This window comes from Scardinius erythrophthalmus (genome assembly GCF_964197995.2).
Source record: "Scardinius erythrophthalmus genome assembly, chromosome: 25".
NCBI lineage: Eukaryota > Metazoa > Chordata > Actinopteri > Cypriniformes > Leuciscidae > Scardinius > Scardinius erythrophthalmus.
This window is the reverse complement of record NC_138245.1, coordinates 23,468,110-23,486,069: the sequence shown is the minus strand read 5'-3', so window position 1 is coordinate 23,486,069 and position 17,960 is coordinate 23,468,110. Positions and strand designations below refer to the sequence as shown.

The 17,960-nt window shown below is 38.4% G+C and overlaps 1 protein-coding gene across 1 annotated transcript in view; it reads left to right on the top strand.

The window, feature by feature from the left end:
* The window catches only part of arhgef10la (Rho guanine nucleotide exchange factor (GEF) 10-like a), a 120,363-nt gene that overhangs the window by 82,963 nt on the left and 19,440 nt on the right, over positions 1-17,960 (top strand). Inside the window, exons 21-22 of the mRNA XM_081357683.1 lie at positions 12,504-12,590; positions 17,272-17,483. Coding sequence (XP_081213809.1) covers positions 12,504-12,590; positions 17,272-17,483 — 299 coding nt within the window. The remainder of the gene's footprint in view (positions 1-12,503; positions 12,591-17,271; positions 17,484-17,960) is intronic.

The window sequence follows — 17,960 nt, the reverse complement described above, 5'->3', positions numbered from 1 at the left end:
TCTGTGAAGAACAGACGCCACAGCATGGATTAAAAGCTTTTTCCTTCACATCTCCGCTGGACTGCTGCGACACTTTCTCTCTTATGCTGCAGTATATCCTGCAAGTAAATACAAACACGTATACAGTGCATTGAGCTGAATTTTAAAACCCCCAACCCGACTTACAGCTAAATCCAGGAGGCTTCATCGAGGCTTTGCTATTAATTGCTGATAGCTTAACCTCATCTTCATCTGGCCCTTCATCGCCAAGGATCAGTGTAATTAATTAAGAGCGCTTTTGTTTTTTGCTCAAATAGCTTTTCCCTAATCTGTCACTTGTTCATCTGCAGAGTTAAGGCAGGGCGAATGTATTGGGCCCTCAACACATTTGGATTATGTTGGACAGCAAGTGTAAATCTGATTTCCTTTTCTTTGTCAAGATCACAGAGCACCTGTCACCAGTGTTGATATAAACTCGCCATCTCGGTCAAGGCTTCAAATCGCTGCACTCCGCGGAAGCTCCCGACACATGACTGGAGCTTGTCACTGTCCATTGCACAGTTTGGTGACAGCACGCAACAAAAATGTCTCAAAATCTCTTGTTCTGAGGGTGACTTTGGTCATGTCTGGTGTTAAACATTGCAACCTTCAAAAGTAACGAGTGCTGCTCTTGACAGCAGTCATATTTTGAATAGGCACTAGAGCATTACTGGCAGAGAAACTAAAATTTAAAGAAATAGTTCGCCCAAAAATTTTAATTATATAATTTACTTGTCTTCATGTCATTTCAAACCTGTATCAGTTTCTTTCTTTTGCAGAAAACAAATGAAAGTCAGTGGGGTCCACAACATTGAACCAAACTAGCTTTAATTATAAAGACAAAAACACTTCTCAGAATGTATCCTTTTATGTTCCACAAAAAAAGAGAAAGAAAATTCAAACAGGTCTGGAACAAAATGAGGGTAAGTAAATGATCCAAAAAGTGATCAGGAGTAGTGAGTGACTTTCTCTTTTTCTTTTGTTCTTAGATTAACATTAATGGCACAGACTGCAGCAGGTAAATTAGGCTGCTGTCACTTTAAGTGACGTGACACACATGACGCAGATCTGACACAGCCGATTATCTTCCAACATTTTACGTTGATTTAAAGACTTTTGAACTCATTTAATACTGTGCTTATGAGGATACTAGCCAGAACAGGCATTTTGACATCATTTTGTGTGTTTTTGTACGCTCAAGTGCACTGTCTGTTCCCAAAACTTGTCTGTCTGGATGTTCTGAGTTCAGCGCGCAGTATTGAATTCTCTTTTGCCTCTTTTTGCTCTTGAATGGTTTAAAAGCACTTGAATGAATCACTGGCTGTCGACATTCATTGCTATAGCCAAAGGATGCAAGGAAATAAACAGATGCTGCATTAAGTGCATGAAATATTTTTAATGCGTTAACCCTCTGGGGTCTGAGGGGTTTTTGGGGTCCTTGAGATGTTCTGACATGCCCTGACATTTGTGCTTTTTTCAGTTGCTTATAAACATATTAATGGCAAAGGTGTAAATTCACTCTATTTAGCACAAACAGGGCTACCATAATATATGAACAACTTGCATGTACATGTTTGTATTTTTGATAGAATAATGTTTATGCATGGTTTTTTCAAAAACAAAAAACTAAAGTTTCTGAAATAATGCCATAAAACACATTCTAAATATATGTAAATAAGACTTTTGACAAATGGATGACGTTGCCTAGAATTTTTTCTTCAAAATTATGTGAAAATCATCCTGCCTAATCATTCACATAACACAATACATTGATTTAAATCTTGTAAAACACTTTTCGTTTGGAAAGGCCATATGCGGGTGGGCGTGATTCACACCTGTGGAGTCAATGGGGCCCGCATAATGAGGCTGCATACGTAATGAGCCTTTCATTCAGGTGTGTGAATGAGCCACAAAAATGCAAGGACAATATATAACTGGTTTGTTGTTTTTTTCCACAAATTTTGCTTGCAAATTGTACAATATCCAAGGTAAACATTTCTAGTAATTGTGCAGTTAATTGTTCTCATACTGTATTTTCAGATTTGGAATATATTCTCTTCCCAAATGTGTCACTAATAAAGCATAATAAAATTATTTAAAGAGAAGGCTTATAATGACCTTTTAAGATTTTGTTTACATCTATCCTTATATATATATATATATATATATATATATATTTTTTTTTTTATACAATTAAGGTTATACAATTACAACAACATTTAAAATTGTAACAATATTTCCAGTGTAATCTTTCTTTGTATTCGCGATTCATATTAAAACAGTATTTTTGCCAGCTGTAGTAGCTCCACAACAGCGCGCATCTGTGCGTTCGTTCGTTCATTCATACACAGAAACGCAATTCATATTTAAACAGTATTTTTGCCAGCTGTAGTAGCTCCACAACAGCACGCATCTCTGCGTTCATTCATTCAAACGCGATTCATATTATTTAAACAGTATTTTTGCCAGCTGTAGTAGCTCCACAACAGCACGCATCTGTGCGTTCGTTCGTTCATTCATTCATACACAGAAACGCAATTCATATTTAAACAGTATTTTTGCCAGCTGTAGTAGCTCCACAACAGCACGCATCTCTGCGTTCATTCATTCAAACGCGATTCATATTATTTAAACAGTATTTTTGCCAGCTGTAGTAGCTCCACAACAGCACGCATCTGTGCGTTCGTTCGTTCATTCATTCATACACAGAAACGCAATTCATATTTAAACAGTATTTTTGCCAGCTGTAGCTCCACAACAGCACGCATCTGTGCGTTCATTCATTCAGATTAGAACAAAGCAAACAGAACTGACCTAATTCCTCAGCGGGATCCGTTTGCTCCTCGAAATGATACTTCCAGAACTTCTGAGGTAAATTTTTGCAGGATTATTATCAAGATAGTAGTATTCCTCACAGCATCGTAAAGTACATAAGTCTGAAAGTGAACTCGCGGTGTGTGTTATCCAGCTGATGTGGGCGTTTCACAGGTTTGTTTGGATCGCCTCACATTTGCGTTTGAATAGCGCGCGCTCTCCGTGGGCGGAGCACATTAAAACTTAATTAGCTGAGATGAGAACGACTGACATCTCTCTCTTTGCATACATATTACATAAACTGTGAATATTTGTTTTTCATAAAAATTACTTCATTTAAAAGAAGAAAATTCAAGCTTCATGCCTGTGTGACTGTATGCCTGTTTGACTGAGTATTCGCTGAGTTACAGTTCATTTTCGGACGCGTTTCAGAATTGACTTCACTGACGGAGAGTAGGCAGAACTCGCATCATGTTTATTTTTCTTTATTTGGCAAAAAGCACAACACTTTGTTTTTATTATGAGCATACACAAAAAAAATAAACACTAAACAGGATCGATTGATGTATAACACAAGCATATAAGATAAAAATTATTTTTTTTTTATTTTTTTTTGCACTCATACGGAAAAAAACGAGCCTATCGCGCCGGCGCGACAGCCGACCTCAGGGGGTTAAACAAAGAAAAAAAAAATTACATATTTTTGATAGCCCTAATAGTTATATATTTACTGGGGTTGTTAAATGAAAATCACTATAAAAGTAGTTCAGATAACTATGTGTGAGTCTTCCCCTCCATCCAGTTCTCAAATGAAATATGAACACAAAAGTTAATGATGACATTCTTTTCATTTTTAGATGAACTATCCCTTTAATGTTTCCCCATACCAACCTTGAGTCTAGTCTTGTCTAGTCAGGTTGTTCATATGGTACCATCGCCAGAAGCTCATTGACTGCCTGATCATATATTGTCCCTTACCTTATCAATATTTCCTGTATTCATAACCATCCAGCTAGGCTCAGAGACTCTTCCAAGCAGCCCATGAGTTTTCAGTGCACTGCAGTAGGCACCAAAAAGCCCAATAGCACTTTGACATATCTGTTATGTGCTTGCCTCAGGGTTGTGACCAGGATTTACCGCATTATGCTATGTGAATAGCCCATGGCAGCAAGGCTATCATAGCATCTGTGTGGAGAGCTTGTTCTACGAAAGGACAATTTGGTAATAAGCCAGGATGACTTTCTGGCTTTGTGCTATGGCCCATTTGCCCCCCACACACCAAGTCATAAGAGCTATATTAGATTGTAATGATATCAGAAGTCCAGAAATGGTGTAAATAGAGGACTTGAGGCTTATTAGGAGATAGATAAATGTTGTGTCGTATAAGTGACACCAAAAATGCCTTTTTATTCAGAGCATTGACAGTAAAATTATCTCCAATGTATGAATGGTATTACTAAACAGACAGAAAAGACTCTAACAAGATCTTGTTAAAGGGATAGTTCAAGATAAATAAAAAAAATATCTGGACCCATTGACTTTCATTGTATGGACAACAGTGGAAACATTCTTCAAAATGTACCGGTTTGGAATGACGTGTGGGTGAGTAAAGGAAGACAAAATTAAACATTTTCTGTTAACTATATATTTTAATTCTCAGCTGAATAATATCAGAAATCTAAACTAGCAGTCCCTCTCAGATGGATGAGATATTCACATTTGTCAGATTTTCCAGTTTTGCAGCACAGAAGTTTGACTTGGCTTCTATATTGTCAACTTTATCCAGCAGTAGAGGGCAGTGTGGATCTGTTCTTCTCATTCTGGAGGTGGCATTGCAGCACTCTCTGAGAGCGAGGTCATCTGCAAAGGGGTTGATCTGTTGCTTTGACAGTTACGTGCTAATTATTGGAAATCATCAGTGCTAAAACATAGCCTTTAAAGCAAGCAGTCACAGTCTTGTCCTCCACCCCTTTTCCTCACGCCCACTGTGTTTTTTGTGGAGAAAACAAAGGACAGGGACTAAAATAACGACAAGGAGCAAAGCTTAGCATGCAAGAAAAGACTATTAAAGACTAATTTAAACATTAACACTTCCTTTGATATACTTTCATTGGTGTATGGGAACATTTTAAGTAATTGTTTAACAATGGGAATTAAAACATTCTCAATCTTGGACTTAATCTGGTAATCGTGTTTCTGTGAATTTCCTTAGTTTGTCTTTTTCTCAGCTAATTATGCTGTCAGTCTTCTTCAACCGATCACCCCACACGGGCTGCTGAAAATTAAGCGCTGGTCGCACATCAACTTTAAAGCACTTTGCATGCTTGTCGCAGTGTAAACTCGGCCTCCTCTGGGGACCCAAAGAAACCTGGATCCTTGTGTCTTCTGCTGAAATGTGGTTCATTAGCATTCCACCACCATTAATGTGGGTACGTCTCCACCTTACCTGTCCCTCAAGGCTGATAAGGAGAAATGTACTGGAATTGAAAGTGAAGCAGGATATTTGGTTATCTAATGTTACCACTCCCTTGTCAGCACCTGATTAGTAGCTGTTTCTTGTAATTATTATGATCAGTCAAAGAATTTTAAGCAGTTTTTCTGGGGGCACAGCTGTGCAGGATGAAGGGTAGTTTAAAATGGGAGCTTAAAGCCTGGGATACGTTCCTTGAGCCAGCATGGCAGCTTGGTAACAGTGCCTGCTGCTCAGCGCAATAGGGATTTGAGGACCTTTTGTTCTGTGTTCCATGTCATCTGATCAAGGGTATTAAAGATACCTCTCGTCACACCCCTCTATGGTCCCTTGCAGTGGCATTCTCCAATTAGATCCAGAGGGCTGGCCGAGATTTTGGTGGCTCACCACTTTATTCTGTGCACACGTTCCGCTTGGTAGAGATATAAGGAAGGAAATTAATAGAGATAGATACAGAGACGGAGAGATTTATATGATCCAGACAACTCTTGGCTTCCACTCGTCTTTTCAAGCCCATTATTTGCAGAACAGTCCATCGCTTTCATCTCAACGATGCTGGGATTGTCACGCCATGTCAGTGAAGTTGTGCTGGGTGGAGATGAAGAGATGTGTTGGATTATCACATTAGCTGGATGCATCACAAAGTGCTGAATGACTGAGCAGGTCATAAGGAGGGAAATATCAATGCCTGCATGAATATGAATGTTGCTTAGTGATGTTCTGCCAATGTCAGATGGTACTGTGGTACACCAATATGCTAAATGACTCGCAGCGCCACCTGCCTAGCACTAATGTGAAATTTTCAATCAATTGTTGCAGAAACCAGAGCACCTCATTTAAAAGAAAGAAGAAATTGAAATAGTTGAAAGAATAGTTCACCCAAAAAAATATAATTATGTCATCGATTTACTCACCCTCATGTTGTTACAAGCCTATATGCAGTATGTTACCTTTTAATGTGGAATTTTGGAAATACTCTTTTCAGTATGAAAATGAATGGGGATGGGGTTGTCAATCTCCAAAATTTCACGTCTTCAGAAGCTGAATGATACTGTAGCAACTGAACAAATCTTAGGTCATTATTCACTGAAAATCTTACCCTCCAATGAGCTGTTAACAATCACAAATTAATCATTGAGTTAGTCAGTTGAACACAAGAACCATTTTAGTCAGATTTGGGAACAAATCATTCAGACCAGTTTTATGAACTGGATCGAGTGATCCATTGAACAGATCTGATTCAAAGAATTAAAGCTGCAGTCTGCAGTTTTTTCTCTTTGTCGCCATCTCTGTTCGAAATCTGCAATTGCAGTTATTCGCGGAGTTATCAACTTTACGTGTGTTGTGCCTCGGCAGGGCACAGCGCGGATGAATCCAATGTTTTGAGGAGAATGTGTGGCTGTCAATCACCTCGCTGGTGGTGGTGTGGATACTGTCATTCGCAATCACAGATTCTACTTTTTGGAAGTATGACCAACATAAGAATTTTCACTGGAAAATGTCGTCTGAACAAGTAAGTATAACATCCACTTTTGTTCTGACCAACTAAGGGGAAAAAAGCATTGCAGTAAATTGCGCCGATTAAATCTAACGATTGCTTATATATCATGTCAAAACGTGCAAATTATACTTTGTTCTAAAATTGTTAATGTTAACAACATCAGCATTGCGTGACTACATTTAATGCCCTTCCTATATGTATCCTTGTTTTAGTATGGGCCTGGTTGCAGTCTCTTTTTTTTCTCCTAAGTCCGAAGTCTTTCGCGTTTTACAACAGGTAAATCTCCAGTTGTCACTGGTGATTGTCGTTTGAACCTTTCTGGATCCACCATCAAATTGATAAGTTTAATTATATCAAGTACCGTGAGAAAAGGCTATAAATCTCCACCTCCAACATCCTCACATGCAACATAGCCTACTAGCCATGACACCTTCTTTATGTGTACAGATGTGACGTAATGGCGCAAAGACATGCTCGAATTTCCCCTCTGGAAATCCACCAGTACCACTGGAATTAAAAACATTATTACAAGCTTACCATTTTGAATTGAGCTAAGGCAAGCAGATAGTTTTGAACACTGGGTGGTTATGTACTTGCTCAAAAATTTATTTTGGATAATTTTTAACCCAAAAAAGCTACGGACTGCAACTTTAATTTGTTATCGCTGCTACTCTCATGAATGTGCCAAAGATATTCAGTGGGTTTTCAGGGAATAATCACTTGATAGTTTCTCACACAGACCTATCATAGAATTTAAAAAAACTGTGGATATAGTGCATGAATTGTATGAGACAGTTATGGAGCTTTTTGATATTTTGGAACTTGACAGCCTGAAAAGACAAAATAAATACAGCCCACATGAAAAAAAGTGGGCAGGTTAATCATCAATTTTTTTTATCAATTTTTTTTTTATTTTGGAGGAAAAAAATCTCATACAGGTTCGGAATGACCCAAGGGAGAATAATGATAACAGGATTTTCTTTCTGAGGTGAACTATTCCTTTCAATTTGCATACGTTACTCAATACCTCAGCCATATGTTCCACCACAGGCCATAATCCAGCTCGTAAACCCAACACTAAGTAACTAGAGGGCTAAAATTTGAGAGGTCCAACTGAAAACTTATACTACTTCTCACATTACTCTAAATATTCTATGCAAAAAGCATAACAGATAGCACAGCAGGGTGACACTTTGATCTTTGCTTATCTTGGTCCATGATATTTAAATGATTGGATTTCATCCAGCTCATGAAATCGTAACACTTGCAGCTCATTTCATCGTTGATTCTGTCATCCATCTGAGTTAGAGTCTTTCATTGGATACTGGGAAACAACTAACAGGTCTTTGAGACAGCATCATTGTTTCCGAGGGTGGGACTTGAGCTTTTTATATCAATTTTGTCACATTGAGGCTAAACTGCCACAACCTCTCTAGAGCTTTAGTCCTACTGCCCTGTGACCGGTCCTTTCCCACATGTGTATTGAATTCCTATAGGCTAATCCACTCCTATTTCCGTCTTCCTAATCCTGCGATGAAGCAGAATGCTAAACACACCCATGTCAGCCTTGCATTATACAGCATTTCTCTGGGTTCCCAGTGTCTGCAGCTCTCCTCCACACCACAAGGATTAGCGTGAACGCTACAATATAGCATGAGCCCTGGACTAGCACTGATTTAGCCTGTGTCAAACAAATACAAATTCAGTTTGCTTTTCTAGCAGTGATCAGGTTAACATTGGCACTTTAATTGTGCTATCTTGGCTCTCCCTACCTCACTTCTTCTACCCTGAGGCTAAGAGCGAAGACGAAGTGGGAAAGAGGGCTCTAAAGCCTGGCAATTATCAGTTAATAACCAACAGAAGAGTTATATTAGTGTTTGTTAGCGTGTGGGAGCCGCCTGTGATGCTGTTGTCTGGAGGATTTGAGATTTCTTTCATCTGAGTGAAGTGCTGCTTTGCTGTAGTGACTCAGGCTAGACTTTTATTCGTTTTGCTACGCTCCATGTTAACCAAGCTTTGTGGATTAAATGCTAACCAGAGTTCATTTAATGATGGTCTTGTGGAGTCCCAGCTCACCCTAGTGTTTTAATATGTGGTGGAGTTGAAGATGAACTATGCTGTTTTGGTATCACCGAGAACATCTCCCATTTGTCAGTTTTTTGCATAAGGTTTAAACTTCCATAGTCAAAATTTAGCAAAAATATGATGTTTTGAATTCAGTGATGTAAAGCATGCAACATAATTACACACAATCAATGTATTCATATGAATTAACAAATAGGCCTATCTGTAAATAGTTATTTTTGAATATAACTATCTTTGTTAGCTAACTGGCTATCGGAGTTATTTTGCTTGGTTGCCGCTATATTTTAAATTTGATTATACAATAAAATGAACGCCATTATAATTTTATAAACACTAAGTCAAAAGCTTTTTGTAAGGATGCATTAAATTGATCAAAAGTGACATTTATAACTTGACATTTATGAGTGGCATTTATAACTTAAAATTCTGTTTCAAATGAATGCTGTACTTTTGATGTCTTATCAAAACATCCTGATGGTTTCCATAAAAATAAGTAACACAACTTTTTATATAAAATAGTTATATAGAAAACAGTTATTTTAAGTAATAATAACAATGTTCCAGATCATTGCGGTTTTTATTGTAAAACCCCAGACTCCCAGACCCCTAGACAGATAATTGTATACATTTTTATTTTTTTAAATATATTGTTATTGTGACTACAATCCAGAATATATTGTGCAGTTTCAAAAATAAATGTTTCATAATGTGTTCAGACATCATACTTAAACTATATGTTTTATTTAAGATGTGGTCCCTTAATGAGTCATAAAAGGAGACCAAAACTGGCATAATTCCTTGTTAACTCAGAGAGGGAGGATCCATGTCCTTTTGTGTAACTTTAATCGCATCTAAAATGCATTAAATCACAGGTAGAATAGAGATTTAAATGCTGTCACAGAAAATGCACCTCAAATCATAACGCTCCATTTGTTTTTGCTCTAATTATTCTGTCCCGAAACCTCCTCAACCCTGATGACTCATAATTATTGAGTTGATGAGTTTCTTGATGGGTTTCTTTTATTATTATGCATATCAAGGCTATTTGGTTAAAAACAATAAAATATTTCATCAAAATCTTATTCATTTACATTTTCTGATTTCTGCCTTTTAGAAACATTCTCCTGTTTTTCGAGATGCTGTGACAGACTATCCTTATGCATTTGATTACAGGAATAAATGCGGACAGGATAGACTCTGCAAGGGAAGCTAATATGGGTTTCCTCCAGATGAGTTCATGGCCTATGGAAAGGATACTCACCACCTGGAGCTGGCATAAGGCCCGTCACCCAGAAGGGTGGGGTGGATAGAGACCATGTAGAGCAGTGGGTCACTGGGGCCAGCAGCTGTGTGGCGGCCTCTTTCTTCATCAACAAATCTCTCTTTAATTAGCTCACCTTTTGCCCTTTCCCCAGACGAGCACCCAAACAGAAGTCTTCCATCAAATCTCTTTGCGGTTGTTCTCCTTCTCCCATTGGGATCTCCAGTGTTGCACCTGCATCTGAGCAAGAGGCTTAATGGAATAAGGCACCATGATGCTGATTAAATGGCCTTGCAGAGTTCAATTTGAGTCGAGCTGCTGCTCACTATAAACCAATGATAATGTGAACTGAGTTTGAATGATTGACACTTTTATGATTAATATCACAGGTCTTATCCTGAACACAATAAGGGATAGTTGACCCAAAATTCTGTCATTATTTACTCATCCTCATGCCATTCCATATGGAAAACAATTTTCTGGCGATTGACTTCCATTGTAAAAAAATAACAACAACAAAAAAAAACAGACATTTCTCAAAACAATAATATTTTATGTTACACAGAAGAAAGAAAGTCCTACAGTTTTGGAATGACATTATATATATAAAATTAATATGTGTGTGTGTGTGTGTGTGTGTGTATATATATATATATTATTTCTTTATTTATTATATTTTTTCTGTTCTGTATTATTTTTCTGAAATAATCTCATCATTGTCGATGCATGAATAATTATTTCCACTCTGTTCATTTTTAAAAATTGCTAAAAAAAATATGAAAAAAATCAGAACCAGAATTGTTCTATTACTTCACATACTTCACATACAGTACAGTACACAATACACAACACTGTAAAATACAAACATGACATATGTTACTTCCTTGTTCTCGGTCTATCTCTTTAATGGGCTGGGCAAACTGAGGGTGATGTGGATGATATCTCAATTATAAGTTTGAGAGTGTTTTAAAGTCAAGAGCAGTCATATAAATACACTCTTAGCATCTTATGCATTTAAATTTGCCCACACTGTATAATAAGCATAGACCCGTAGACCCACTCTCTGAATGGTTATTATGAAGTGCCACAGGTCACAAAGCATGTTTGAAATTCCATACATAAAAATAAGCATTCAGGATGGACCAGACTCCAGTCTTCAGAAGCAGTATATTACCTCCGCAGTTGGACAGTAGTCTTGCAAACTGCTGTTTGAGAACCCAGAAACCAGTGTTGCTGGAGAAATCATGTAGCATGTGTCTTAGACCCCGGGGGACTGCGACTGAAGCAGATATTCAGGCAAATGCACTTGCTATTCATCGGAGAATGGACAAAGACAAAGCAATCTCCACCTGTGAAGATTGCCTGTGCTTCTCACTGAGCAACAGTGTTCTCAAGTGACTCAGAAGACACAGTCTGTCCCTTTCCTCCACCAGCCGAGCTCTGCTGCCCGCAGGCTGCCATATGTGCTCCTGCCACGACTGGCATTTAATTACAAATTAGACATTTTCTGTCACCGCATATGGAGGAATTATATAAAAATGGGATAAACCGTATAGATGCAAGAGGAGTCTTGGTGTGCTTCTGAAAAAAATAAGGGAGTGGTTTGGAGAAAGGAGATGCAGAGGTTTTGACTGACTGTTTTTCCAGCATTATTTTGGACCTGTTTATATTTGCACTTTGAGAAAGTGGGGGAAATGGGAAATGACTGCTGGAAACAGCTAGCAATTGATGCCAACCCCCCCCCCCCCCCCACCCAATTAAATTAGACGTTCTTCTACCATCTCTCCCAGCCTTCTCACAATAAATATAAACATTCCCAAACAGCGGCTGTTTGTGGTCTGTTAATATGGCGTGATATCACTCAACAATATGGTCTCCATAAATATGCCACCCACTATTTGAACTGAGCCACACTGCTTCATTGTAATAATAAAAAAAAATTCTTAATCATTATATTTGCTTGTTTTCCTGTAAAAAAAAAATCTAAACAGGCTTAAAATGAGATACATTTACGTGTGAAGAAAAGTTTTTTTTTTTCTTTTTTTTTGAGCATTTATATTTACGCATTTGGCAGACTGTTTAATCGAAAACGACTTACCTGGTATCTTTTCAGGTCATGCAATCCCTGGGAGTCGAAACCCCTGTGACCTTGTAATTTCTAGCACCATGTTTCACTCAAACAATATATTAAATATTGAAGACAATTGTTTGTTTTAAGCATAAATGTAACCTAACTTTGTTAAAAAAATGCTTTTTTTGTTTAATTCTTTTTATTATTGATTGCATGTACAATTCTCAGGTCTAGTCATTAGGCTAGAATTTAAAATTATATTTTTTATTCTTTTTTTTTATAGCTGGAGGCTTCTCTTCATAATCCTGTTCAGTGTGCTTTACTTGGTGTTTCAGCAGTGAGCACTTCACTTCCTCAAGGCTACCTCTGGGTAAGTAGAAACACAAGCACATAAAATATACATGTCATAAACAGTGAACTGGTGACATCAGATATGGAAAAGACTGTAATTACATTTACACTTGATCATTTAGCAGATGCTTTTTATCTGCTAAATGATTAAATGCAATTATTATTCCTCACCATTAAACCACAACGACAAGCATTCATTTACCATTAAGTTACGTTGGAAGTAACTTGTATTCTGCAAAGAAACATTCCTCTGCAAATTAAAACAGCTTTTTATTAGCCTGACAAGCCAAACCCACATCAAGATGTTGGGTCTGGGAACACAGCATTGGATGGGGTCAATCCAAGGGGGCGGGATAAACGGTTGTCTCTCAAATTCCCTCTGCACGCAATTGGATAGTGCTACAACCAACCAGAGCGTTTTCCCACCAGTGGAGCTAGTTGATAGATTAAACTTTTGCCGTATCTGGTCCGTCAAACTCCAAACACATCTTCCTTTTTTAAGAATGACATCAGTGCCGTTCTTTGTTCTTTTCTCATCAAAGAAAAGCTTAACTTCCAGAGTCGCGGCCAAAGCCGATTCGAAAGACCGCTGTTCGCCAGCAGCAGCAGCCATCTTCTTTGTTTTCAAGTAGCAGGGAATTCACGCGGAACCGTCACAACTCTGCCGTCATTATGTTAAGCCCGCCCACCAACTCTATACACGATGTGATTGGCCTGACTAGAGTTTGGTTTTTCCAGCTCGCAAGCCAATGAAGCAAAATAAAATTTGCTACCGCTAGGGTGCGTCTAGATTTCTAGGCTAGCTTTTCATAACAAGCCCTGTGAAATCACCTTTAAAAGTTTCACACAGTAGTCTTGTTCTCCTCCCTCCTCTGGTGCAGTGGCCAATTTATCACATAATCCCCCAAAGCAGAGGGATAAATCCAATTCAAGCCTTGGTTGGACACAAAAGGACGCCCTTGCCTGTGTCTTTGAGTTAATTGTTTTTGTGGGTATTCTAAAGAGCACTGAGGGTGGACTTGGGCGGATTTAAAAGATACAAGGAGACATTCAGTGGGAAATTATATCTGGCTGGATTAGTTTCTCTTTCCAGTGCCAAAAATCCTTAGTATTGCATTTCCAAAATATAATTTCGTCGACATCTGATCCTGAATCCAAATCTCACTCTGTAGCTTAAAGTGCAGGGGTCAGTTTTTTAATATATCTCAGCGCATCCATTTAGTCTCAGTGGGGTTGGCAGTGTTTCTCATTAAGTGTGTTAAAATGTGCTATTATGCAACATTTGTAAACTTATTTTTTTGTGCTTTGGATATAATAAGCTGCGATGTGGACCAGACTTTATCCTGCTTGTCAAAAGTCTTGCTGTACAAGCCTTTAGTAGGGTTAAAGAAACCCCTAAAGCAATCAACACATCTTCGGCTTATAGCGGGTGTCATTTCTCGGTGAACTTGACTGGACTGAGAGAGGAGATTATTTGTTTGCTACTTCCAAACTTATAAGTTACTGATATCACATAATCATCATCACCACAGGCAGTTTTCACTGCTAGTGTTCCAAATGAGCAGTGACAGTAATCAGATCACTCTAAGATGTGCTGCTGGAATTTTTCTCTTTGCTTAGATCAAAATAATAACATTGTTTATAATCGGTCCAAGACAGTAAGCCATCCAGTCATCCGCCAATTGCTGCGTTCACACTACCAGCGACTTTGTCGCTGTATGTCGCCAGTGGCTGGCGGTGAGATCGCAAGTGGGCGTTCCCACTACTGGTTGCCTAGTAACATTTGTGAATGACATTCACAGATGTTACTCCAAGTTGTAGACATCGAATGACTTTTCTCGCCACTACAAACAAACATTTTGGAAGGAAAATTCTTATTACAAATGGAATCAGTACATAAAATGCCTAATATTAAGATGAATGAGATTGTGGCTATTTATCTGCAGCAAAAGTGCAAATGCCGGTCTATCTGGGTTCACGAAAGCATTCAGGCTTGGAGTCAGCACAGAGAGTACCATTGCATGTACATGGAGACATATCATAAATCCTTAGTATTATCCAAAATATAATTTCGTCAACATTTGATTCTGAATCAAAATCTCACTCTCTAGCTTAAAGCACAGGGGTCAGTTTTTTAATATATCTCAGTACATCCATTTAGTCTCAATGGGGCTGGCAGTGTTTCTCTTTAAATGTGTTAAAATGTGCTTTTATGCAACATTTATTAACTTATCATAACTTGTAGGACAGTTGCTGACAGCTAAAATGAGCTTCTCCTTCATTTTGCCTCAGCATTAAAGAGCGACGGATCACGTGCGCTCCACTGACTTTACTCCTTATGGTTGTCACTCCCGAAAGTCGTTCTTCATTTGCATAAAGTTGAACATATCTCAACTTTGTCAACTCATGTTGCTGGAAATCGCCCACTCTCCATTGAAATGAATGGGATCATGTCTCTTTGTCGCTTGTAGTGTGAATGCAACTAAATTCACTCTTCTTAGCCTCTATACCTCTAGCTGAGGCTCAGCTATTGATTTTTGCCTGTGTTCACAGTGTACTTCCTGTGATTTTATTCATATAGTTAGTTGGTTAGTAATGACCAAAGTAAGTAGTTGCTCTGTATATACATATACTGTATGTTGATCTATACACAAGATGTGTATGATGATAAGATGTAATGAGTTATTACAATTATTAGACTTGTATAAATTCAAAATTCATGCATCTAATTATACGTCAAGAATTGGACTGGAATTTAAAATGCATAATGATTCAATTCTGATTGGTGCATACAGCATTATTTACACTGTTTGCCATCCTTTATTTGTCATCTGTAAAGCTAAACAAATCTAAAACACTTCGTAAGGATGTCAAAGACAAATGTTTGAATTTTCCCAGTATGTACAAATAGACAGATGAAGTCTTTCTCCCTAGGCTATCTTTGCTCCCTTTAGGCTCTTAGTCAATTTTAGCCTAATTAATGCTCTGTTGTCCAGAGCTTTGGCTCTAAGGCTGGTTTTCATGGCTTTCTGGCCAAAAAAACAGGGATGCGTCCAGGGCATGAATCCAGATATCTACTCCTCCAAACAAGTACTGATGAGTTTGTCAGGGAGCTGTAATTCCAACTAGTCTGTGGAGGAATAGAATTAAAAGAGTAGAGGTGGATCATCGTCGTATTCATGCACATGGATTTGCGCCTGTGTGTTAAAGCAGGAGAACGAGGGCCCGCTGGAGGTTGCGGAAACAAAAAATGCAGGCAGCTTCAGTTATTTTCCGTACCTCTTGCCTGAAGATAAGTCCTCCCTATCTCCCACTACGTTGCCTTAACAGGCCGATATTTGCTCTGCCTCGCTCTTCCCGGCCCAAGAGACCTTGGCCGTCCAGATTCTACACTGTGATACAAATCAGACAAATGATTGCATGCAAATTAGAGGGGAACTGTAAGGTTAAAGACTATATTTAGCCTGGCCATTTTGCTCACATAACATGACTGAGAATGAGAATTAATCTCTGCTGTCCGGCAGCATCCCTCCCACTCTGCCGTTGGTTTCTTTCTTTTTTCTTTCTATTTTTTTTTGGTTGGGATTACACTCCAATCGGCCAGTGACTGGGCTCAGTGTCCTGAGGTAATCATAAATGATGGCCCCTAAACAAGGGCTATTTATAATAAGGCCAGCAGACTCGCTGTAATACTCTTCCCCTTTATCTCCCTCGGTTAAACCACCTCTCGAAGGCTTTTTTGTATGGATTTTGTAATTGGAGCAGTTTAGTGCCGCACAAGGAGAGATGAGCCAATTTATGTGGCGGGCATGATGGGACGCTGATCAGTTCGTTTAATTTCTAATAGCGAGCGGGTTGCTTCCCTTGCATTATGCATGAACAAGTAACCATGAGAGAGTGTGAGCGGCCGTGCAGGGGACGAAGACAAACACTATTTTTCATGGAGGGGGGATTATTAATTTATGATGCAATGCAATCCAAATGTGTTACATGAGTCTGCATTTTAAAGCAACTCGGTAGGAAAATGGATGGGTGCAGAACCTAGATCAATTGTTGAGGAAAGGCACCAGTGGATGGATTTATGAGCAGCACTGTGCTGAAGTCTTATTCTGTCAACTACATGTAATTTCACCAAGGATCGAGTTTGTCATCTCAGTCGCTGTCTTAAGAAGGCGATCAATCATCAGCCCAAAGGAAACCCTCCATTGTCAAACAGCTCAGCAGCTTTCAAAAGACATCTCTCCACCCCACCTTTTCCTCTGCTTCAGCGATGAAAAGATCCCTGGAGTTACAAAAAAAGATGTTTGAAGTTATCTCACTGAGAATGCATTATGGGTGATAGCGTATGAATTTTAGAGACTTTATCAGGCGAAAGACTATGAGTTTGAATTTTACGAGATATATGATTTTAACTTTGCCGTTACCATGAAATTGAAATTGACAAGAATAAAACAACAGGGCTGGGAAGCTTTAAAAGTACACAGGAAGTGCAAAAGTTTTCTGCTGTTTGAAATTTTCTCTGTTTCTCGGCTCTGGAAGTGAAAACACAAAGCTGAGGGAGTGGTTGAAAAAGGCAAAAAACAGAAAGACACTTTCCTTCCTCTGTTATTTTCTTTCCCTACCTGTACAGACATGGATTTGAGAGTGGTTTTGGTTGGATGACTACCTATAATGGTGGTGTCCTTGCTCTGTTTTTGCAGGTAGCCAGTGGAGGTGATTCCTCTCAAGGCCAGGTGGACATTTTCTCCTTGAACAGACCCACACCTCGGCCTGTAAAATCCCTCCAGATGGGCGCTCGAGTGATGTGTGTGGAGTATGTGCCTGAGCCCACCCCTTCAGAGGATGCTGAAACCGGCCCTCACAACTCCACTGGAGTTGGAAATACTATCTGTGTAGGACTTGATGATGGCAGGTAAGATTGTGTCTCCCAGTTAAAAATATTAAAAATGCACCTGTTAAATCTGTTAAAAATGGGTCCTAAAAAATCTTAGATTCAGTTGCATAAAATTCTTAAATATCTTAAATGATATAAGAAAAGTCTTATCTAATTTGGGGACAGAAAAACAGGAATCTCAATATGGCTTCATGTGTATGTTAATAATTTATTAAGTTAATAATTTATGACAATGGTTACCTTATGGTGTTTATATCATACATGCAAACTAAAAGCATTTCTAAAAGCACTGCTGCGTTTTTTTACATGGGTTAAAATTATAAGGGGTTATAAGCGCCACCTACTGTCAGAGAATGAAATTGCATTTTCATTCAGCCTGTGGATTGGAAAGAAAATATATATTCTAAAAATCTATAATGTAATCATATTTGAATGAAAAAATATAAATATAAAAGTAATCGTCTATAATATTAATTTATTATATTTATTTTGACT